The following is a 25122-nucleotide window of genomic DNA, read 5'->3' as shown; positions in this document are numbered from 1 at the left end:
TTGTGCTGAAAATTTAAATTTTCCTAGCCACCCTTGTGAACTTTGCAATGAATGTGGTCATTTAAATATCCAATGCAAATTGTTTCATGATCGGATCGTGTCCAAAATTTTGATGACTTGATTTCACTTGTGCATCATAATGAACTTAGTTTGCTTCTGGGTTATGAAGAAATGAAACATATAACTAAGGATATTCCAGAATTTGCCCTTGATAAATTTCTTGATTTTTATCCAGAGGAAATTTATATGTATTGTGCGGTGAATTGCATTGAAAATCCTTATATTAACAATTACATAAAGTCAAGAAAACAATTAGAAGATGAAGAGAATACTAATGAAAGGGAAGAGACTTCCCAATATCCTCCTATTATTTCTTATGATGAATCAGGTAACGAGGAGGAGCCTTCTATTCAACCAATCTCATTAATAAGGAGCTCCAGAAAGAGGATTAAACCCACACATGATGTAGAGAAGAAAAAGAAAAGATGGAGAAGCAAAGGTAAAAAGGCATCCCTCTCAAATGATGTTGCTCCTACTACTCATTGTGATGATATTAGTTGCTATAATATTGGTGCTATCCATACTATTAATGATGAGAGTGATTATGCTTATGATATGAAAAGGCCCAAGCTTGGGGATGCTATGTTTGATGAAAATGACATGTTTGAGAATTTATTTGCTGCAATTAATGTTTGTCCCAAGATTGGAGATGATATGTTTTATGAAGATGATATTTTTAACCTCCCAAGTTTTGATATGCAAATTTATTATGATGATAGCATGCCTCCTATTTATGATGATTATATTGATGAAAGTGGGTTTGGAAGAGTTTCAACTTTAGGAAGTAATGATCCCACTATTTTGGAGGATGTTGAATCTTATTGTGACAATTATGAAAGTGGATTTGGAGAGGTCATGACTTTATTTAGTAATGATTCCACTATCTTGGAAGAGGATTCAATTGATTATGATGAGAACAAAGTTTCTACTTATGATGATTATTTTGATGATACTTATGCTATAAAAAGAAGAGATGATTATATTTATAAAACTTGTCATGATTATGATTACCCTTTTCTGAACATTACTCCTTTAATGTGGAAACAATTTATAGTATTCGAGTTTCTTATGATGCTCCCACTATTCCGAATGAGAAGAATTTTGCTTGTGTGGAGAGTAACAAAACTTCTATGCTTATGGCTCATGAAAAGAATGCTTTATGTGATAGTTATATTGTTGAATTCATTCATGATTCTACTAAAAATTATTATGAGGGAGGGATATATGCTTGCAGGAATTGCAATAATATCAAGTTTCCTCTCTACATGTTGAAAATCTTGAAGCTATGCTTGTTTTGCCTTCCTATGCTAGTTGATTATTGTTTCCATAAGTTGATTTCTCACAAAGTCCCTATGCATAGGAAGTGGGTTAGACTTAAATGTGCTAGTCATATTCTTCATGATGCTCTCTTTATGTTTCAATTCTTATCTTTTATGTGAGCATCATTGAAATCACCATGCCTAGCTAGGGCGTTAAACGTTAGCGCTTGTTGGGAGGCAATTTTTGTTCCCGTTTAGTAATAAATAATTCATCTAGACTCTATTTAGATGTGGTTTTATGTTTTAATTAGTGTTTGTGCCAAGTAGAACCTTTGGTAAGACTTGGGTGAAGTCTTTGCGATCTTGCTGTAAAAAACAGAAACTTTTGTGCTCACGAGATTAGTTGCCATTTTTTAATGGAAAGTGAGGTTAGGTTGATTATTTTTGAATATGATTAATAGACAAATTCCTCAGGTACACCAACTTATTTCAGAATTTTTGGAGTGACATAAATATTCGAAACCTCCAGATTGCTACAGATTGTTCTGTCTTTGACAGATTCTGTTTTCTTTGTGTTGTTTGCTTATGTTGGTGAATCTGTGAGTAGTATCGGAGGGTATAACCCATAGAGAAGTTGGAATACAGTAGATATTACAACAATATGAATTTAGAATGAGTTCATAACAGTACCTAAGTGGTGATTTATTTTCGTATACTAACGGAGCTTACGAGTTTTCTGTTAAGTTTTGTGTTGTGAAGTTTTCAAGTTTTGGGTAAAGATTCGATGGACTATGGAATAAGGAGTGGAAAGAGCCTAAGCTTGGGGATGCCCATGGCACACCAAGTTAATATTCAAGGACAACCAAGAGCCTAAGCTTGGGGATGCCCCGGAAGGCATCCCCTCTTTCGTTTTCGTTCATCGGTAACTTTACTTGGAGCTATATTTTTATTCACCACATGATATGTGTTTTGCTTGGAGCGTTATTTTATTTTATTTTGTTTTTCTTGCTGTTTGAATAAAATACCAAGATATGAAATTCTTAAATGTTAGAGAGTCTTCACATAGTTGCATAATTATTCAACTACTCGTTAATCTTCACTTATATATTTAGGAGTAGTTTGTCCTTTGCTCTAGTGCTTCACTTATATCTTTTAGAGAACGGCGGTGGTTTTATTTTGAAGAAATGGATGTACTGTCATGCTTCACTTATATTATTTTGAGAGTCCTAAACATCATGGTAATTTGCTTTGGTTATGAAACTAGCCCTAATATGATGGGCATCCAAGAGGGATATAATAAAAACTTTCATATAGAGTGCATTGAATACTATGAGAAGTTTGATACTTGATGATTGTTTTGAGGCATGAGGATGGTGATATTAGAGCCATGCTAGTTAAGTAGTTGTGAAATTGATAAATACTTGTGTTGAGGTTTGAAAGTCCCGTAGCATGCATGTATGGTAACCGTTGTGTGAAAAATTTGAAGCATGAGGTGTTTCTTTGATTGTCTTCCTTATGAGTGGCGGTCGGGGACGAACGATGGTCTTTTCCTACCAATCTATCTCCCTAGGAGCATGCGCGTAATGCTTGGTTTTTGATGACTTGTAGATTTTTGCAATAAGTATATGATTTCTTTATGACTAATGTTGAGTCCATGGATTATACACAGTCTCACCCTTCCATCATTGCTAGCCTCTTCGGTATCGTGCATTTCCCTTTCTCACCTCGAGAGTTGGTGCAAACTTCGCCGGTGGATCCAACCCCCGTGATATGATACGCTCTGTCACACATAAACCTCCTTATATCTTCCTCAAAACAGCCACCATACCTACCTATTATAGCATTTCCATAGCCATTCCGAGATATATGGCCTTGCAACTTTCCACCATTCCGTTTATTATGACACGCTTCATAATTGCCGTATTGCCTTGAATGATCATGTAGTTGACATCGTATTTGTGGCAAAGCCACCATGCATAATTTATCATACATGTCACACTTGATTCATTGCCCATCCCGGTACACCGCCGGAGGCATTCATATAGAGTCATACTTTGTTCTAGTATCGAGTTGTAAATAAATAGAAGTTTGATGATCATCATTAATAGAATATTGTCCCAAAAAAGGCCAAAAAAGGAAAAAAAAGAAAGGCCAAATACAAAAAAGAAATAAAAGGGGAGAATGCTACTATCCTTTTTACCACACTTGTGCTTCAAAGTAGCACCATGATCTTCATGTTAGAGAATCTCTTATGTTGTCACTTTCATATACTAAGTGGAAAATTTTCATTATAGAACTTGGCTTGTATATTCCAACAATGGGCTTCCTCAAATGCCCTAGGTCTTCATGAGAAAGCAAGTTGGATGCACACCCACTTAGTTTCTTTTTGTTGATCTTTCATACATTTATAGCTCTAGTGCATCCGTTGCATGGCAATCCCTACTCCTCGCATTGACATCAATTGATGGGCATCTCCATACCCCGTTGATTAGCCGCGTCAATGTGAGACTTTCTCTTTTTGTATTTTACACACAACCTCCATCATTATATTCTATTCCACCCATAGTGCTATGTCCATGGCTCACGCTCATGTATTGCGTGAAAGTTGAAAAAAGTTTGACATTACTAAAGTATGAAACAATTGCTTGGCTTGTCATCAGGGTTGTGCATGATGGGAGAATTTTTGTGTGACGAAAATGAAGCATAGCCAAACTATATGATTTTGTAGGGATAAGCTTTCTTTGGCCATGTTATTTTGAGAAGACATGACTGGTTAGTTAGTATGCTTGAAGTCTTATTATCTTTATGTCAATATTAAACTTTTGTCTTGAATCTTATGGATCTAAATATTCTTGCCATAATAAAGAGGATTGCATAGATAAATATGTTAGGTAGAATTCCACATCAAAAATTCTGATTTTATCATTTACCTACTCGAGGACGAGCAAGAATTAAGCTTGGGTATGCTTGATACGTATCCAACATATCTATAATTTTTGAATGTTCCATGCTATTATATTATCCATCTAGGATGTTTTATATGCTATTTTATATGATTTTTGGGACTAACCTATTAACCTAGAGCCCAGTGCCAGTTTCTATTTTTTTCCATGTTTTTGAGTATCGCGGAAAAGGAAAACCAAACGGAGTCCAATTGACCTGAAATTTTACGGAGATCATTTTTGGACCAAAAGAAACCCACGGAGTACCGGAGATGGGCCAGAAGCGTCCTGAGGCCACCACGAGGGTGGGGGTGCGCCCTACCCCCCTAGGCACGCCCCCTACCTCGTGGCCACCTCGGGGACCCCCCTGACTTGTTCCCGACTACAAAACCTCTCATATAACCCCAAACTTCCAGAAAGAAACCTAGATCGGGAGTTCTGCCACCGCAAGCCTATGTAGCCATCGAAAACCAATCTAGACCCATTCTAGCACCCTGCCGGAGGGGGGATCCCTCTCCGGTAGCCATCTTCATCATCCCGGTGCTCTCCATGACGAGGAGGGAGTAGTTCACCCTCGGGGATGAGGGTATGTACCAGTAGCTATGTGTTTGATCTCTCTCTCTCTCTCTCTCTCTCGTGTTCTTGATTTAGAACGATCTTGATGTATCGCGAGCTTTGCTATTATAGTTGGATCTTATGATGATTCTCCCCCTCTACATTCTTGTGATGGATTGAGTTTTCCCTTTGAAGTTATCTTATCGGATTGAGTCTTTAAGGATTTGAGAACACTTGATGTATGTATTGCATGTGCTTATCTATGGTGACAATGGGATATCACATGATCCATTCGATGTATGTTTTGTTGAATCTATCACATAGGGGTTGGCACACGTTTTCTTCTTGACTCTCCGGTAGAAACTTTGGGGCACTCTTTGAAGTTCTTTGTGTTGGTTGAATAGATGAAACTGAGATTGTGTGATGCATATCGTATAGTCATGCCCACGGATACTTGAGGTGACATTGGAGTATCTAGTTGACATTAGGGTTTTGGTTGATTTGTGTCTTAACGTGTTATTCTAGTATGAACTCTAGGATAGATTCAACGGAAAGAATAGCATTGTGTTATTTTACTACGGACTCTTGAATAGATCGATTAGAAAGGATAACTTTAAGGTGGTTTCGTACCCTACAATAATCTCTTCGTTTGTTCTCTGCTATTAGTGACTTTGGAGTGACTCTTTGTTGCATGTTGAGGGATAGCTATATGATCCAGTTATGTTATTATTGTTGAGAGAACTTGCACTTGTGAAAGTATGAACCCTAGGCCTTGTTTCCTAACATTGCAATACCGTTTGTGCTTACTTTTATCATTAGTTACCTTGCTGTTTTTATATTTTTAGATTACAAAAACCTATATCTACTATCCATATTGCACTTGTATCACCATCTCTTCGCCGAACTAGTGCACCTATACAATTTACCATTGTATTGGGTGTGTTGGGGACACAAGAGACTCTTTGTTATTTGGTTGCAGGGTTGTTTGAGAGAGACCATCTTCATCCTACGTCTCCTACGGATTGATAAACCTTAGGTCATCCACTTGAGGGAAATTTGCTACTGTCCTACAAACCTCTGCAGTTGGAGGCCCAACAACGTCTATAAGAAGGTTGCGTAGTACACATCAGCGCCTCCCTTTCCCTTCCCCTCTCCCTTCCTTCTTTCCCCTTCCACCAAGTGGAATCCTACTTGGAGTTGGAGTCCTAGTAGGACTCCTCTCTCTTGGCGCGCCCTATAGGGGCCAGCCGGCCTCCCCCTCTCCTCCTTCATATACAGGCGCAGGGGGCACCCTAGAACACACAAGATCAATTGTCTTAGCCGTCTGCGGTGCCCCCCTCCATAGTTTACCACCTCTGTCATATTTTCGTAGTGCTTAGGCGAAGCCCTGCGCGGATCACATCATCAACACCATCACCACGCCGTCGTGCTGACGAAACTCTCCCTCATCCTCAACTAGATCAAGAGCTCGAGGGACGTCATCGTGCTGAACATGTGCTGAACACGGAGGTGCCTTATGTTCGGTACTTGGATCGGTTGGATCATGAAGACGTTTGACTACATCAACCGCGTTACTAAACGCTTCCGCTTTTGGTCTACGAGGGTATGTGGACACACTCTCCCCTCTCGTTGCTATGCATCTCCTAGATAGATCTTGCGTGATCGTAGGATTTATTTTGAACTACTGCTTTCCCCAACACGAATGCAGAAAAGCACAAATCTATGACATTGGTTCATTAACCCAAATATCATACATGAATGGACGGTTAAAAAATGTCATAGAAACCGAGGACAACTTGCTACAATCGTTGCTCAAAAATCAAAGCAAAGATAAAATACTCTTTCTTTACAACTTCAAGTGAGTGTTACTGTCTTGTGCATATTCGGTTTCCCTTATTAATCGAGGTTATAGTAATGTAACTGATGAGTTATGCATGCGTGCACAGCTTCCACTATATTCTCCTAGAGATTAAGCTTGAGCGGGGAGTAGTAACTATCTTAGACTCGAGACGAGAAGATCCTGAGGACTGTGTGGACATGACTCAAATGCTCTAGAGGTAAGTTCAATCGATCATTATCGCACCATATCGGCAACTTTGTTCATTTCCTGATATCAAGTAATTATTTTCATTGTCTGGCAGGGTTTGGAAAGAGTTCACCGTAATTTCTCCGGGCTGCCATGCGAGCTGCGATTTACACACCTGAAAGTAAGTACTACTACCTAGTTCCGCGCATCTTCCATTGATTCTAGCTACTTTCATCAATACCATTTAGCATGCTTGCTTATCAGTTTGATTGACCTTTATTTCTCGTAAAGTGTTTGTGGCAGGAATCCGGGAATGATTTTTGTGGATACAATGTTTGCGAGTTCATCTACAACGCGACGACCTCTAATAAGCGGGGCTACTCTTGAAAACAATATGAAGTGCGTAAGCAAAAATATTCATAATTTTATTTTATTACCATCATTTGTGTTCAGTTTCATTCACATACATGTATTGACCCTATTCTTCAATTTAGATCTGGCAGATGCGGGATGAACTCCTACCACAAGATCACATACGAGCAATTCAATAGGAATTGGCGGGATTCTTTCTTGACCACGTCATCAATAAAGCCGGAGAATACCATATGAAAATTGATATAGACATGAGATGTTAGGGATTGCAAGAGATCTTATATTGTATATATGTAGCTAGTAGCGTCGGATAGATATACGAAAACTTGTTGTTCGACAAATCTCTCGGAGAAAGAGAGGTGCACTCCTCTCTGTATATGTTCATGACGATCTTGTGTAATTAATGGTTCCTTCATTTTCTTACTAGCTAGCGTCTCGAGTTCTCTCTATACATATAGTAGCTAGAGTCGACCAAGCACGGAGATAAGAGAGGTCACTTCTCTCTATTAGCTAGCTAACACAATATAAGAAACCCCTAAATTAACCCTCCAAAACCCCCTAACCCCCCCCCCCCCTTCAAAAGAAAATTAAAAACCCCTGCTCCTGCCAGCTGCTGACGTGTGGATGCCTTTTGGTCCCGCTTGGTGTTACCAACCGGGAGCAAAGGTGCTCCTGCTTGGGCATGTTTTCTACTAGTGTGACTTCCTCCCGTTTCATATCCGCGGACCACGTCCGGACATAAAAGCAGACATATAGCGAAGGAATTTGTGGATCGGCATTGGAGATGCCTTTACACAGCTTCGTGGGGTGGTTTATTCCCTCGCATGTTTTGTTGTTGTTGGCTTCCTCTTTGCAGATTGATTCGAAAATAGAAAGCGAACCACGTATCCCCTCATGCCGTGCATTGTTTTTACAGGGGTTATTTAGGCTCCTTTCAAACATTCTAAACATGAAAGATGCTACACCTACGTAAATAGTTTTATGTGATTAATGTAATGATGTGCGTAGCAGTTATCTATTGGACGAATTAGGGAAGTGGGGGCCCACCCACTTGTAATTAGGGGGGTGGAGAGGTTTGTTAGGAAGGTTACGTAGGAGGAGAACGTAAGTCTACATAGGTGTAGCATTATTGTTCTAAACATGCCCCCCCCCTCCCCACCTATTTTAATGGGGGTGGGCCCGTACTAATGACCAATTAGAAACTGCCATGACACCGTGTAATCCCCTTATCCCGTAACCATCATACGTGTAGCAAAGCTCTTGTTCAAAAGGCGCCTTTTGGTCTTTTATATATAAAGCCCGAGAGAAAAGCTAGTGATTCACTCTTACTCCCAGTCATAGCAGAAATAAACTTGTGGCCATCAAATATTCGAAGAACATCTCATCTCTAGTAACCTGCCTACCGAACACTCCAAACTGTTCAATTTCGTTAGGAAGCAAACGTTGCATTCCATTCCGTTAATGATAATTGATTAATGGTTCTGTTGAAAGCACGCATCAATGTGACAAACTTCTGCCAAATTAGCATTTCAAAATAGTTCACCCTAAATAAAACATTGATGCATGCATGTATATATCCCTTCGCGTTTCAGATTCCCAGCATGGTCGCAGAGTTAATGGAGAATCCATCCCAAGAGATTGCACGTACGTAGGGGGTGATCAGAACCCAAGGGCCAAGGCGCCCCATGCAGGATGCTGCTAGCCATTCGTCTCCCCGCCATCTAATTCAAAAACCCCTAGCCCCTCGCCGGGACCGTTCGGTCCAATCCAACTGGACGCCAGTCCAGACGCTTCGCCACACACACTGCACGTAGCTCTGGCCTCGTTTTCATTTGGGAAGTGAGACGGTGATGCCGATGGTGAAGCTGGTGACGATCCCCGTGGAGGTGAGGGAGGATGAGAAGGCGGTCAAGTGGCTGGGGCACTACTCGTCGGCGCAGAGCATCCTGGTCGTCGGCGACGGCGATCTCTCCTTCTCGCTGGCGCTTGCCACCGCCTTTGGCTCCGGGGAGAAACTCGTCGCCACGTCCTTCGAGTCCTACGGTTCGACACACTTTCCGCTTTCTCCTGCATAAAAGCGTGCCTTAATTTGTGACTCGATCGTTGTATACTTATCTATTTTCTCGGCCGTTTGGCAATCATCTTGGAGACGGGACAGTTCATCTGATCAGCATGTACAGCAAAGCGGAATCAAACGTAGCGCAGCTCAAGAGACTGGGTGCCACGGTGCTACATAGTGTCAGTGTGAAGAAGATGAAGAAACGCACCGATCTCAAGCCTAGACGGTTCGACCGAATAGTCTTCAATTTTCCTCACGCCGGGTTCATAGGGAAGGAGAATCAGGTGCATATGATCAAGTACGCATGCTTGATCACTCTCTCGATACATAATATGGCCATCTTCTTCATTTGTCTATTTCTTTCCCATTATTTGTCTGACAACTCACACTTGCAAGAGAGTTAACTTCGTATTAACATTTTCCTGTGACGCTGCAGCGCCCATCGGCTGCTGGTGCAAAGGTTCTTCCGCAACGCGAGCAAGATGCTCCGTCCCCTCGGCGAGATACACGTCAGCCACAAGACGGGGCAGCCATACAACAGATGGGAAATCGAGGGTCTCGCCCTTGAGTTTTCGCTTCTGAAGTCTGAGATGGTCGCCTTCCGTAAAGAGGATTACCCCGGGTATAACCAGAAGAGAGGCGACGGTGACAGGTGCGACGAGGAATTCCCTCTACGCAACGGCTGCACTTTCAAGTTCCAGCGCTGGCCTCGCTAAATTTCCCTCGCTGGCGCCGACGTAAATTGGGCCTTTTACGAGCACCTTGTGACGCTGCTTGACCGTCGCATCGCATGTACTGCCACCCACTTCCATGGACATGGCGTGCATGCTCATGAGACATCGACCCATCACTGTGTAGATTACTATACTCCTTGTAGACTTCCATGTAGTACGTATTTTATGAATTGTGATGGCCATCGTGGTAAAAAATATTTCACTTGCGTATCTTTTCACTCGTAGACTTCCATGGAGTACGTATTTTATGAATTATGCTAGCCATTGTGGTATTTTTTTTCACTTGCGTATCTTTTCATTCGTAGGTAGAGACAATAATACAAGAAGAAAACCTTGCATAGAGAAGGGAGAAAGGGCACCACACCAAAATGTGGGAAGCAGAACAAGGAAAACAACATAACTTGAACTAGCCTAGGCCAACCTCAGGAAAGGCAAGGAAATGATACAGAGGACACCAAGATCGCATCACGACAAATGCGGGGCACCCACCACGTTTAGCTATGACTCAAGAACCGACCAAATCAACGCACCCCCACCAAAACGCCTAGAAGAGTCGGCATGTGGACTGTAAAACTTCATAAGTTGCTTCATGACTTTATATAGTCAGAGAATTATATTGTAGTACTACCGACTAAATGAGTACTTTCTTGCAAAGAAATTCTGAAATAATGATGCTTGTTTTTGTGTTTAATAAATGAATATAAAACTTGATTTTGGTGCATCACCTTAGTGTATATCGATGAACTCATCATTAATGTCCATACAAGACCTAAACATACACAAAATGATTTTAAGATGAAAATTTCAGATTCAACAAAATTGTGTTTAAATTTATAACTAGAGCATTCTCTAAGAATACATACATATCAGTCTACATATATCCGAAACGTATATGGAAAGTTCAATATGGATATATAATACCAATAAATTACATCTATGGTCATATTATCTCTTATAGGGATACAAATCCTTTCCTACCTAGGGGTGATAATGAAGTGATATCAGGACCTGAAGTTCCGTATCTCACTAACATCGGAGACTCATGTCATTGCAAACTACGTTAGACCTGAAACTATATTTTGCTATCCTTGTTCAATGTGGAACCCCCAACAAAGGTATTTGGTTGGTGTAAGGGATATCCACTTATATCTCAAGCTCACAACATGACTTGGTTATTTCTGTTAGTAAAATCAAGATATGACCATGATGTGATATACTCGTACTGACAACTTATCTGATCCCTACCATGCAAAATGACAGATTGAATTCACTTGAATTAGCCTCCTCATGGAAGTCATCTAAATACACTATTAGGAAAAAGCCTAGTAGTAGCATGGGTTAAAAGCTATTACTAGCGCGGTGCCTGCGCTACTACGGCGGCGCTACAGCTAACTAGTAGTAGTACTGCGGTGCATCCCGCACTACTAGTACGTCTGTTAGTAGTAGCGCGGGTTCGACATGCGCTACTACTAACTATCTGTAGCGTGTGTCTGACCCGCGCTACTACTATTAATTTCAAAAACAAAAAAAAATCTCAACCCCATGCATGCTGTCGGGCAGCGGAGACCAGATCCAACGACGGCTGTTGTAGAGGGACCGGATCTAGTGCAGAGGAGAGCAAGACGACGGTGTGAGGGTCCTCTTCACGGCCAAGGCAGAGAGCTCCTCGTTGGCCATGCCGACGACCTGCGCAGGCATGGGCATGGGAGGTGAGTAAAATCAGAGGGACATGGAGAGGGAAAAGAGAAACAAGGAAGAAAGGAATGAGATGGAGGGCGCACCGGGGCTCGTCGCCAGTGGTGAGGTGGTCCGACGTGGTGGCATGGAGATGCGGGGAAGACCGGCGAGCTCCGGGACGCCGGCGGCGTGAGGTGGTCCGACGTGGTGGCATGGAGATGCGGGGAAGACCGGCGAGCTCCGGGACACCGACGGCATGAGGTGGCCTTCCTCTTTTGGCACCATGGAGGAGGAGGCACGCGACGCGAGGAGGTGAACTCGTTGGGCACGCGACGCGAGGAGGTGTGCAGCACCATGGGAGAGCCTATGAAGAGAGGAGGGAGAGTGAGGGAGTGTCGGTGTCAAAACCGACGGATATCGGGTAGGGGGTCCCGAACTGTGCGTCTAGGCCGGATGGTAACAGGAGGCAAGGGACACGAAGTTTTACCCAGGTTCGGGCCCTCTTGATGGAGGTAAAACCCTATGTCCTGCTTGATTAATATTGATGATATGGGTAGTACAAGAGTAGATCTACCACGAGATCGGAGAGGCTAAACCCTAGAAGCTAGCCTATGGTATGATTGTTGTTCTGTATGTTGTCCTACGGACTAAAACCCTCCGGTTTATATAGACACCGGAGAGGGTTAGGGTTACACAAAGTCAGTTACAATGGTAGGAGATCTACATATCCGTATCGCCAAGCTTGCCTTCCACGCCAAGGAAAGTCCCTTCCGGACACGGGACGAAGTATTCAATCTTGTATCTTCATAGTTCAGGAGTCTGGCTGAAGGCATAGTCCGGCCATCCAGACACCCCCTAATCCAGGACTCCCTCAGTAGCCCCTGAACCAGGCTTCAATGACGACGAGTCCGGCGCGCAGATTGTCTTCGGCATTGCAAGGCGGGTTCCTCCTCCAAATACTTCATAGAAGATCTTGAACACAAAGATAGTGTCCGGCTCTGCAAAATAAGTTTCCACATATTGCCATAGAGAGAATAATATTTACACAAATCTAATCTGCTGACGTATTCCGTAGTGTAACATCGCACCACGGCCAAGCCTTTATTCAAATCGTTTTATTGTCCCACCTCAGCGCGTCATGCGAGGCGATTTCCTTGGCACGTCTTTGTTAAAGCAGAGATCGTGTCCCCTTATTCCGGGATTCTCATCAATACGGGTGTGGGTAACCCAACCGCTTCTAGGACTCCTAGACTATAGGCAAGTCCAAACGGCCACAGAGAGGACGCTTGATATCCACCCTCTTTATAAAGGGACAAGGCTTTTATTTTTTCCCTCCCGTGCTCAATCGAATCCTTCCCCCACCTCAAGCTCAAACATCCGAAGTTCAGGTCAGGTGCTCCGAACCTTCAATCATGTCCGGATCTAGCCTTCAAGGCCGATGGGTGCCTTCCTCCGTCACGGAAGAAGACATCAAAAAGTTGAGGGGGGCCAGATATCTGACCGCCGAGATTTTGCATCGACTGCCTGCCCGAGGGTTGGCCATCCCCTTCCCCGAACCCAACGAGAACGTCGTGTTCGTCTCCCACTTCCTCCGAGGTCTGGGCGTTGCTCTGGATCCTTTCGTCAGGGGTTTGATGTTTTATTACGGGCTAGATTTCCATGATCTAGCTCCGGACTCCTTTCTTCATATTACGACATTTATTGATGTGTGTGAGGCCTTCCTCCGGGTTACCCCTCACTTTGGCCTGTGGCTCAAGACCTTTGAAGTAAAGCCGAAGATGATCGAGGGGCAACATGCGGCGTGTGGAGGTGCCTCAATATGTAAGATGACGGGAGCTCCATGGCCCAAAGGTTCCATTCCAGAGGTGGTCTGAATTGTGGCAACAGGAGTGGTTCTACATCACGGCTCCTAGAAGTGCCAAGTGGGCGGCCGCCCCTGTTTTCCGCTCGGGCCCTCCACCACAACTGATGTCATGGATCAGCAGAGGCCTAAGCTGGGGTCCAGCCAAGGACGTGCCTATACTGCAAAGCCGCATTCGAGATCTCTTCAATGGAGATTTTAATTTGGTTGCGGTAATACAAGTTATGCTGGTTCGTCAAGTCCAGCCTTGCAAACGCCGGCCTCTTCGCTTGTGGGAGTTCAATCCTGAGGGACCGCGTGTTATTCAAAATTTCCTCGGCCTGACGCACGAGGAGATGTACAAGTCATTCTTCGGACCTCAGGTAGAGTGTCCGGAAATCACCGAGGACGTGGGCCTGAGCAGTAACCGCGCCACCGAACAGGTAAGGAATCTTCCGGCCGAAAATACTATCTCTCATTTGTTATGAAGTTATTTCTGAGAGTTTGCTTTTTGACCAGGACTGGCTAACAAAGGTGAAGTTGATTCGGTGTTCGGCCCCCCTCCCTAAGGGTTTGGAAAATCTGGTATTGGAAAAGATGCTCCAGATCGCACCTTGCCCGGAGCCCTTGAAGGAAGATACTGTGGAGGATAATACGGGCGGACGCGGGCCCCCAACACTGCCCATTCTAACCGAGAGAGCGAGCGTCTCCATGAAGGAAGACGACCGGAGGAGGAAAAGGACTGTGCCCGGGGATTTGGAAGCCGAAGCTTCCAAACGGGAGAAGAAGTCTCCCACAGAGGGTCCTACCTCGGGGGGTGCTTTTGCTGCACAAAGTCCACGGGGGGATTAATTCTCCAGCGAGTCGTAAGTGACCCGAAATACTTTAATAGTACAGGTATGCCATCTTTTTCTTCTGAGAAAATAACCACCGCGTATATCTTTGCAGTTCGGGCCTTAACCCCTCTCAAATGAGCTCGTCTTCGGGGGATCTTCTTCCAGAGATGATGGAGAGTGAAACGCCTCCTCCGGACTCCTCCGCTTCGGAAGCGGGCGACCCCGAAGTGTCGTCGCGGAGGGCCTCTCCGAGTCCGGTGAGGCCATAAGACAATCCCATTGACCCCCGAAGCTCCCAGTGTCCGGCTCCCAAAGAGAGTGGACAAAAGAGTCCGGCACCGTCTGGTGTGCGATCGGATGTTCTGAGGGACTTGGTGGGGCGAGCGGCCATCTCCGATGAACACCGTGTGCTGATGAATACGGTGATGGAGAGAATCTCGTCCGCCGAATTGCATGAAGCTTTTATGAGTCTACTGACAGGCTTTGAGATACGTAAAGTGATGTATGATAGTGCTGACCTGCTAGGTGTGTCCTGTGTAGATAGTAGCCCCTGAGACTCTGGTTGTCGTCGGAAACGACGACGAACAGAGGATCATATTCCCAGGTAATAACCATACTGCCTCTATGTGCAGGTGATGGAATCTCCGGTGGCTAGCCGGACTAGCGAGTTTGCCCATTTAAAACGGCAATTGGATGCGGCAGACGCCAACATCGAGCTTGTTAACAAAAGGCTTGATGAGGCACAGGGTAAGTGTCATTATCTGGTAAACGCCACATAGTAAGAGCAGCATGATGCCAGTATCTTTAATATGTTGTGACTGCAGATGGAGCTGCCACTGTTGAGGCCTTGCGGGTAGAACTTGCCCGAGCCAAGGAACAAGTGAGGTTTGGTAATGCGGCTGCTTTGAAGGCGGCCGAAGAGTTGAGAGTCGAGAAGGCCGCGCATGGCGAGAGCCGAGATAAGATGGCCAAGATGGCCATAGAATTAAAATCCGCCGCCGACCGTTGCCGGGTTCTTGAAAAGGAAAACCTAGCGAAGGCATCGGACCTTGAGAAGGCTGCTACGACTAGAAAAGACATTTGCTCTGCTATGAGGGCGAAGAAGGAGGAGCTGCGGGAAGCCGGAGATATTGTAGCTGGGAAATACTTTATGTTGCGGAGGAAGTTCGGAGATCCACGGTATGCCTATCTGGATCGGCTGTGGAGTTCGGAGGATGTGTATATGGATTTGGTGGCGAGCGCTGCCGATGCGGCCAAGTACTTCCAGGGTCAGACGGACCATGAAGTGGACCAGCTGTTTTGGACACAATTCCATTCTCCCGAGCGTCCGCTTTCATTGACTGACCAACTAGCCGAATGGGCCGAACTGAATAGGTTGTCCGGACTCGCCATGAGGTCTGTTGTGAATCAGCTATGGCCGGAAAGGCCGAAACTGAACAGCTATTTCAGCTTGGTGCAGCAGTTCCTTGACGTGGTGCCGCGCATTAATGCGATGAAGAGGTCGGCGTGCATAGAGGGCTCACGGATGGCCTTTGCCCATGTTAAAGCATACTGGGCGGAGATGGATGCTACCACTGTTGCGGCGCGGGATTCGGCCATAGGTCGAATGGCTGCTGAGCACTACTTTGAAGAAGTCCTTGAGGGTGCTCATTTGATAGAGACCCAGTGCTCAAAAAATATCATGTTTGAGTGATATGTAATATCATTGTAAGCGAAACGCTTTTATGAATTTTTATAAGGCTATTTTTATACTTTTGCCTGAAAGTAATATGATGCCTCCTGGGCGGCCGTTTATGTATACATGTGTATAACCTGAAAGATTGCAGCCGTCGGCTTCAACCCCCACGCATATAATGCGGAGGTGCTCGCAAAAAACATGCGTTCACACTTAACCCAATGGCTTGGTCCTATTAAGGAGGTGATAGCGGAGCGAGCGAGGCAACCGGACTATAATGCTTTAGCACTTTCACTTAGCCATAGGAGTTTGACAGTGGGGCTACTAGATAGCCCCTGGTGGCTCCGTACTCTCCCGATCCCGGGGTGCATACATGCCTGGCCGGAAAACGGCCCTTCGTTAAGGCGGAGGAATTCTAACATTCCAACAGGTCATCGAGTGGTTGACTAGTCTCACGCTATATCATGACAGTCAGTTTTCGGCTTTCTCTACTGAGGTGCTTGTCCGGATGAACCAGGGCTCAATCGTAGTAGTTCTCCTGGTGCTACCTTAGCCGGTAAAGCAGAACGTAAGGCACCAAAACACAGGAGCCGGGAAAACCCAACATTTGACCAAAGACAATGATTCGGAGCCGATGCATATAGGTCCAAACTCGTGACGCCGAACACTCCCTAAGGTATTCGGTCTTTGTGGTATAAACCGGGCCTAAATAATGGCCTTTGTAAGAAGCCCCTTGTGTCCAGGTACGTGCATTGTTCTGGCGTGGCCACATGCCAAGACGTCAGCATCCTTCTCGACGGTGGATATGTATCAACAAGAGACAGTAAAAAAGGTTTACACAGGGTCTTAATCTAAAAAGAATCCTTGGAGCGGGTCCCTGCTGCACGTCTGCGCCTGTGTCTCCGTTGTGCTGTATCCTGGACGGGTGTAGCACGATGATCGTCTGTAAAAGAGAGGAATTTAGGTGAAAAAAGTTGTTGTGCAAAAAGATAGTTTTTAAAGAAACCATGTATAATTCAAGATGAGAAGAAATTGCCACTTGTCTGCGCGCGTTGAGCCCCTTGCATTGACAAATAGGGGTGTGACCATTTATTCAGTATAAATAGCGGCGCCGGACTTGATTAGTCGTGTCTGAGGTCTTGACGACCTATTGGATGTGTTCACTGGTCCGGACGCCTTTAGTGTGCGGCTGCCAAGGCAGCCGCACTCTTTTTGGCGCGCAGAGATCGCTTGATATTTCCGTTCACTGAGATGATGCCACGTGTACCGGGCATCTTGAGTGTGAGGGAGGCGTAGTGTGGTATTGCATTAAAGCGGGCGAAAGCTTCGCGTACGAGCAGTGCTTGATAGCCACTTTGGAATGGAGCGATGTGGAAGGTTTAAATGCTCGCGGCGGAAGTTATCGGGGGAGCCGAATATAACTTGTAGTAGGAGGGAGCCCGTACAATGAGCCCCTGGGCCTGGCGTTACTCCTTTAAAGGTAGTATTGCTATGGCGAATTTTTGTTGGGTCTAGCCCCATCTCGCAGATTGTATCCTGATATATTAGGTTTAGATTGCTGCCACCGTCCATCAAGACTCGTGTGAAGTGATATCCATCAATTACTGGGTCTAATACCAGGGCATCCCATCCTGCGTGTCGGATACTTGCTGAGTAATCGCGATGGTCGAAAGTGATCGGTTGAGATGACCAGTGGCAGGACTTCACGGTGACAGGCACTTGGGTATGTTTTCCTGGGAGTGCTGCATTATTTTTTCCCTTGATCACGTGTAACACGTTTACTGTTTTGAATTCTGGTGGAAATTTCTTTTGTTCCCCAGTGTCTTGCTTGGGAGGCTCGTCCTCGTCTTCACTTGGTGTATCCTCCCCTTTGTGTACGGCGTTGAGCTTGCCGGACTACTTGAAGACCCAACATTCTCTGTGGGTATGATTAGCAGGTTTACCACGGGTACTATGGATCTGACATACCTGGTCCAGAATTTTGTTGAGGCTGGACAGTTCATCCCTGGTGCCTTTAGAGGGCGACTTTTGACCTGGCCGAGAGCTTTTGAATCCGGGGTTTACTGCCGTGCTCTTCGTGTTGTCTTCTTTATTCCGACGTTTGTTATTGCTGTTGCGCCATGATTTCCCGTTTCCATCTCTAACTTCAGATGTACTGGGGTCGCTGGTGCTGCATCTGGCTAGCCAGCTGTCCTCGCCCACGCAAAAGCGGGTCATGAGGCTTGTTAATGCGGCCATCGTTCTCGGCTTGTTTTGGCCGAGGTGTCTGGCGAGCCATTCGTCACGGACGCTATGTGTCGTGGTTCTAAGCCTGACAGTAGAGTGGGGGTAGGTATGGAGAGGCAAGGTCCTAGCTATGGAGAGGTTGTAAACACAAGGGATGTACGAGTTCAGGCCCTTCTCGGAAGAAGTAATAGCCCTACGTCTCGGAGCCGGGAGGCGGTCGAGTGGATTATGAGTATATGAGTTACAAGGTGCCGAACCCTTCTGCCTGTGGAGGGGGGTGGCTTATATAGAGTGCGCCAGGACCCCAGCCAGCCCACGCAGGAGAGGGTTTAAGGTGAGTTAAGTCTGGGGTGTTACTGGTAACGCCCCACATAAAGTGCCTTTACTATCATAAAGTCTACTTGATTACAGGCCGTTGCAGTGCAGAGTGCCTCTTGACTTTCCGGTGGTCGAGTGAGTCTTCGTGGTCGAGTCCTTCAAGTCAGTCGAGTGTGTCCCTCGTTGGTCGACTGGAAGGTGACTTCTTCTAAGGGTGTCCTTGGGTAAGGTACTTGGATCAGGTCCATGACCCTACCCTAGGTACATAACCCCATCATTAGCCCCCAAATGGATTGAGGCTTCGAGTGAGGAAGGAGTTGATGTTGTTTCTGATTAACCTTTGCGCTCTGGTCGTGTGTTGTCCTGGACCAAAGAATCTCTTCGTCGATAGGGAGCAACTTGCCTTCAGTCGACTCGATCCATTCTATTTTTGCGTCGAGTGATCTTTCGGGCTTCGACGATGTCCGAGCGACGGATCGCCGGAAACACCGCGTCTGACAGACTGATTTGCTGTTCGCGGATTCCGCGGGATGCGAAATTTAGGGACGCGCGCGAAGCAGGGCGGACCGCGGCGTTCGGATGGGACGGGGCATAGACGCCTCGATCTCCGCGCCGCCTTTTTCGCCACGTATCCCGTCTGCATAACTGCTCCCAGATATGATTAGATCGACGGGCCCACCTGTCATCCACTCGGAAGGGGCCTTATAAATGTGCCCAGCAAGGATTTCTGTGCTGCGCCTCAGCATTCTCTCCCTCTCTCTGCTTCCTTCTTCTCCGCCCAGCGTGCTCGCTCTCGCCCCCGCACCACTTCCCTTCGCGCATCTCGCCGGCGACCATGGCCAAGGAGAAGACGGCGGCGCTGGAGTGTGCAAAGAAGGCGTCGGCGTCGGAGAAGGCGAAGGGGAGATCCACCAGCCGCGGAGGGTCCTCGTCCAGATCCCGCCTGCCGAAGGGCTGGGTCCAAGGAGACTGGATCCAGTCGACCATCACAGAGAATGACCTCCTCGACATGGCCAACGAGGGCTTGATTCCTCACGGAGCTGCGAGGCTTCCGGGGAAGGAGTGGCAGCCTCAGCCAGAAGAGGGTGAGTGTGTGCTCTTGGCCACCCATGTTGATCGTGGGTTTTCCTTGCCGCGGAGTGTTTTCTTCTGTGGCTTCTTGAATTTCTTCGGAGCGCAGCTCCACCACTTTACCCCAAACTCCATTGCCTATCTTGCTGCGTTCGTGTCCATGTGTGAGGGTTTCTTGGGCTGTCGACCGCACTGGGGTTTGTTCAAACATATATTCACGTGTCGCTCTCAGACCGTGAAGAAGGCGAGCCCAGGTGATGAGAGAACCCGAGTCGTCCAAATGTGTGGGGGTCTGGGGATCCAGGTGGGGAATAAGAGCACCTTCCCGCCCATGACCTTTCCCGAGTCGGTCAGAGGCTAGCAGTCGACTTGGTTCTACTGCCGGGACTAGTCGATGCCGGGGCAGTCGAGTGGACTCCCACAGTTTACCATGGACCGAGTGAACAAGCCCTCCTCCCTGAAGTTGATTCCGGAGGAGAAAGCTGATGTGAAGATGTTGATGGAGCGCGTGGTGCAGTTGGTTCGGGAGGGAGTGACGGGCATGGACCTCTTGGAGGTCTTCCTCAGGCGTCGCATTCAGCCTCTTCAGTTCCGGAGCCACTGCATGTGGTTGTACTGTGGGACCGAAGACGAGACTCGAGTCCATCCAGAAGCAGTCGACGATGTCACTCTGGAAAGATGGATGGTAGCCGTTACCGGAAACAAGGACAACCCACGCGGAGCCAGAAGGATTCCTCCACTCGACCACAACAGCGATCCAAACAAGGTACATTTGCTCTGCCCTCCACTGCGTTCTTGTCGCATTCATTTCTGTTTATCCTGCCGACTGGTCGACTGATCCTTGTCTTGATATCTGCTAGGCTCTCACCGAGCTGTACTCGATGCCTAATGGGGCACAAACTCCGACTGAGGAGGGTGAGGCGAGCGGGGGTGAGAGCCAGGAAGAGGAGGAGTGGGACTCGGACGTTGCAGGGGATGACGACGACGATGATGATGACGATGGCGATGACGATGACGTTGAAGACGAGGAGGAAGAGGAGGAGGAGGTCGTACCACCGCGCTCGGAAAGGCGGTCGAAGCTTGTCCACGACCCTTCAACCGAACGTGGTAAGGGGGTTGCGACCACCACTCAGTCGACCAAGCGCCCTCGGACCGTCTCTCCGGTGCCGACTGAAAAGGTGCCGAAGCAGCCCAGGGCGGCCTCGTCGAAGCCGATCAAGCTCCTGCCGAAGATGAAGGTGTCCATCCCTACCATATCAGGGTAATCGTGTTGTTTGAATCTTCTCATTTTGTGTGAACTTTGTCTCTGGTCGACGCTGAAGTTAGTCGACTGATCCTTTGGAGTTGCAGAGCTGCTACTTCTGAAACCTCGGCCCGGGCTGATGACCACGAGATGGAGGACGCAGCAACTTCGAACCCAGGTACTGTATTCTTAACGCCATTCTTAGTCGACTGACTCGCGATCTCTGATCCTGATTCTTCTCCGCAGCTCCACCTAATACTGTTATCAATCTTCCTGACGATGATGAGGATGAAGAGCCGCTAAAGCGTAGGAGGAGTCGGAAAGCGTCCGCCAGTAAGGTGCCTCAGGATGTGACGGCGCCTGAGATTCTGACTGTGGAGGAAGAGAACACCACTCGACACACGGTGTCCTTCGCAAATCCACTGACGAGTGCTCAGCAGCCCTCCCTCTTCATGACGCACCACGTCCCAGAGGACCAAGCTGGCACAGCGAAGGAGGCGATACGCTAGGCGGGACTCATGATGGAGCAGCTGAAGACCATCCGGGACGCGAGCCAGGCAGCTTATGACGCCAGTTCTGCCCTCCAAAGCAATGTTCAGGTCAGTCGACCACCGTTTGTTCTGTTGGATATGCTGCCAAAAACTTTTCCTTTCCGGAATTTATAGTAGTCACCCAGTGGGTGTTGTCGATTGAGCTCCGTATTAGCGGGGGCACGCTGAGTGCACCCGCTGGGTGTAGTCCCCAAGGCTAAGGTCGACTGCTGGCAGTCGGCCTTAGGCTTTATAATTTCAGTCTTTCTGTCAGTCGACTGGATTTCGCAAACCGGTGGGGGCACGCTGAGTGCACCCACTGGGTGTAGTCCCCGAGACTACGGTCGAATGCTTGTATTCGGCTGTAGTCTTAGAAACGTGAGTTTTTCCCTTTTTCACTCGGAAGTGAATTATATTTGACGTTTAGTCGATTGGTTCTTCGCAGAACTCTTGTGATCTTGTGGCTCGCTACTCAGAGCTGGAACACAAGCATACTCAAGTCGAGCTGAGCTTGAAGCTGGTTCAGGAGAAGCTGACAAAGGCAAAGGAGGAGACCGAAGGTATGTTTGGTGAGACCCTGACGACTGCTTTTCCCCTTGCTTGTTTCAAAATCTGATCTTGCTGTAATTTGTAGGTAAGGTAAGGGAGGCCCAACAGAAGAAAGACCTTGAGCTAGCTGAGAAGATCAAGCTTGCTGACGAGAAGTTAGCTCCAGTCACCAAGCTCGAACAAGACAATACCAATCTGAAAGCTGCTCTTGGGATTGCTAACAAGGAGGTCAGTCGACTGAAAACTGATAAAGCTGCCCTGACCGACCAAGTCAGCAAATTGACTAAGAAGAAAACTGAACTGGAGGCCTTCCTGAGTGGCCTTGCCAAGAAGCTGTTTCTTATGCTTGAAGGTAAACCTCTATGTTTGGCAAACATTTCCAATTGTGGCTTTTTCCATTCGACCATCCCCTTGACTTAGTGATCACCCTTGCAGAATTTTGTCAAAACTTTGAAGAAGAAACTAGCCGGCTGGAGCCAAACCTCGACCCCGTCAATTCTCCGGTGAACGACGAAGTTGCCATGGATGTTCTCCGACTGGAGTCCCGTGTTGCAGCTGTCGTGGACTATCTCGCAAGGCTGAAGGCCGCCACATCTCGCATCGACTCGACGCTCTGGCCTGAGGAGACACTTCAGAATGATCTTGAGTCGCTGATGGCCCGGTTGAACACGATCCCTGGTCGAGTGCAGGAATGGAAGAAGTCCTCGGCTCGGTGTGGTGCAGATGTTGCTCTGTGTCTTACCCGAGTCCACTGTAAGGATGCACGAGAAGAGAAGCTGGCGGCTCTTCGGGTGGCCAACACCAAGAAACACGACTTCAGGTCCTTTATGGAAACTTTCCTTGCAGCTGCCACTCGGATCGCTGACGGGATCGACCTTGATGAATTTGTTGCACCTTCCAGCCCTCCACAGGAGGGGTAAAAAACTTCTTCTGGCTCGACGCTTTAAATTTGCCTCGGTATGCCGAGTGGAATTGTAACCGATAAACCTTAACAGGCTTAACGCCTGAGCACTCTCGGTTCCTTTAGATATCGATTCAAACTTGAATTTGGTGCTTGAATACGATTGCTTTTGGCTCGAAATGTCTTTTGCAGGTTCAAAGCAAGGCGCCTTTATCGCAATCGACTTATTCTTCAGTTCACTTAGGCAAGCACTGGGCCGCAGCTAAGCCCCCGAGTGAAAGTCTGGCTTACCACTCGGTAGGATTTTGATAACTTAGGCGAGTACTTGGACTGCAGCTAAGCCCCCGAGTGAGAGGGTTGCTCTTCACTCGGTAGGATTTTTATAACTTAGGCGAGTGCTTGGACTGCAGCTAAGCCTCCGAGTGAGAGGGTTGCTCCTCACTCGGTAGGATTTTTATAACTTAGGCGAGTGTTTGGACTGCAGCTAAGCCTCCGAGTGAGAGGGTTGCTCTTCACTCGGTAGGATTTTCGTAACTTAGGCGAGTGCTTGGACTGCAGCTAAGCCCCCGAGTGAGAGGGTTGCTCTTCACTCGGTAGGATTTTTATAACTTAGGCGAGCACAGGGCTGCAGCTAAGCCCCCGAGTGAGAGGGTTGCTCTTCACTCGGTAGGATTTCTATAACTTAGGCGAGCTCAGGGCTGCAGCTAAGCCTCCGAGTGAGAGGGTCGCTCTCCACTCGGTAGGATTTTTATAACTTAGGCGAGCACAGGGCTGCAGCTAAGCCTCCGAGTGAGAGGGTCGCTCTCCACTCGGTAGGATTTTTGTAACTTAGGCGAGTGCTTGGACTGCAGCTAAGCCCCCGAGTGGGAGGGTTGCTCTTCACTCAGTAGGATTTTGATAAACTTAGGTGAGTCCTTGGACTGCAGCTAAGCCTCCGAGTGGAAGGCTCGCTCTCCACTCGGTAGGATTTTTATAACTTAGGCGAGCACAGGGCTGCAGCTAAGCCTCCGAGTGAGAGGGTCGCTCTCCACTCGGTAGGATTTTTGTAACTTAGGCCAGTGCTTGGACTGCAGCTAAGCCCCCGAGTGGGAGGGTTGCTCTTCACTCGGTAGGATTTTGATAAACTTAGGCGAGTCCTTGGACTGCAGCTAAGCCTCCGAGTGGAAGGCTGGCTTACCACTCGGTAGGATTTTGATAAACTTAGGCGAAACGGATTCGCGGCTAAGCCTCCGAGTGAGAGGCTGGCTCACCACTCGGCAGGATTTTTACAAACTTAGGCGAAACGGATTCGCGGCTAAGTCACCCACTGAGGGGGAATTTTTTGTGGACAAAAATAAAAGGTGACAGAAAGTATGGAGGGACTATGACACTATTATTTTGAGGTCCATGAACTACAAAAGTACTTGATTGCAACTCATCCGAGTGATAAAACTTAAGTGTAGAATGGGCGGAGTAGCTCCGCATTCCAAGCTCGGGGTTCGTCGATATTATGCTCGACGTTGTAAAGACGGTACGCCCCATTGTGGAGGACCTTGGTGACGATGAAGGGGCCTTCCCAAGAAGGAGCGAGCTTGTGTGGTTTGTGCTGATCCACTCGGAGAACCAAATCCCCTTCCTAGAAGGCTCGACCTCTCACATTTCTGGCGTGGAAACGACGCAAATCTTGTTGGTAGATGGTTGACCGGATCAGAGCCATCTCCCTTTCTTCCTCTAAAAGGTCGACTGCGTCCTGCCGCGCTTGTTCAGCCTCTGCTTCGTTGTAGATTTCAACTCGAGGAGCATTGTGGAGAAGATCACTCGGCAAGACTGCTTCGGCTCCGTAGACCAAGAAGAATGGAGTTCTTCCGGTCGACCGATTAGGTGTGGTCCGCAGTCCCCAAAGTACTGAGGGAAGTTCGTCGACCCAAGCTCCAGCCGCGTGTTTGAGATCACGCATCAGTCGAGGCTTCAATCCCTTAAGAATCAGTCCATTAGCTCGCTCTGCTTGTCCATTCGACTGCGGATGGGCGACTGAAGCGTAGTCGACCCGTGTGCCTTGGGAGCTGCAGAAATCTCTGAATTCCTCCGAGTCAAAGTTCGACCCATTATCCGTAATGATGCTGTGCGGGACTCCATATCTGAATATTAGTTCCCTGATGAAGCTAACAGCAGTACCGGTGTCAAGGCTCTTGATTGGTTTAGCCTCGATCCACTTGGTGAACTTGTCGACTGCCACCAGTACATGCGTGAAGCCACTTCGTCCTGTCCTC

The 25122-nt window shown here is 47.1% G+C and overlaps 1 protein-coding gene across 1 annotated transcript; it reads left to right on the top strand.

Annotated features, from left to right (window-relative positions):
• The first annotated feature begins 9064 nt into the window (after positions 1-9064).
• On the top strand, positions 9065-9989 carry LOC123101403 (heavy metal-associated isoprenylated plant protein 41-like). The gene is made up of 3 exons (XM_044522870.1): positions 9065-9257; positions 9373-9571; positions 9710-9989. The coding sequence occupies exons 1-3, from the start codon at positions 9065-9067 to the stop codon at positions 9987-9989; spliced, it is 672 nt and encodes a 223-aa protein (XP_044378805.1).
• The last annotated feature ends 15133 nt before the right edge of the window (positions 9990-25122 follow it).

The sequence above is a fragment of the Triticum aestivum genome, chromosome 5A, assembly GCF_018294505.1.
Source record: "Triticum aestivum cultivar Chinese Spring chromosome 5A, IWGSC CS RefSeq v2.1, whole genome shotgun sequence".
NCBI classification, from domain to species: Eukaryota; Viridiplantae; Streptophyta; class Magnoliopsida; order Poales; family Poaceae; genus Triticum; species Triticum aestivum.
This window is presented reverse-complemented; position numbering and strand designations above follow the sequence as displayed.

Bases quoted from the DNA above. Each gene is read 5' to 3' on its own strand.
- LOC123101403 (XM_044522870.1), top strand. From the start codon at position 9,065: ATGCCGATGGTGAAGCTGGTGACGATCCCCGTGGAGGTGAGGGAGGAT. The intron at 9,258-9,372 runs GTTCGACACACT...GAGACGGGACAG, and splicing joins CACGTCCTTCGAGTCCTACG to TTCATCTGATCAGCATGTAC. The intron at 9,572-9,709 runs GTACGCATGCTT...GTGACGCTGCAG, and splicing joins AATCAGGTGCATATGATCAA to CGCCCATCGGCTGCTGGTGC.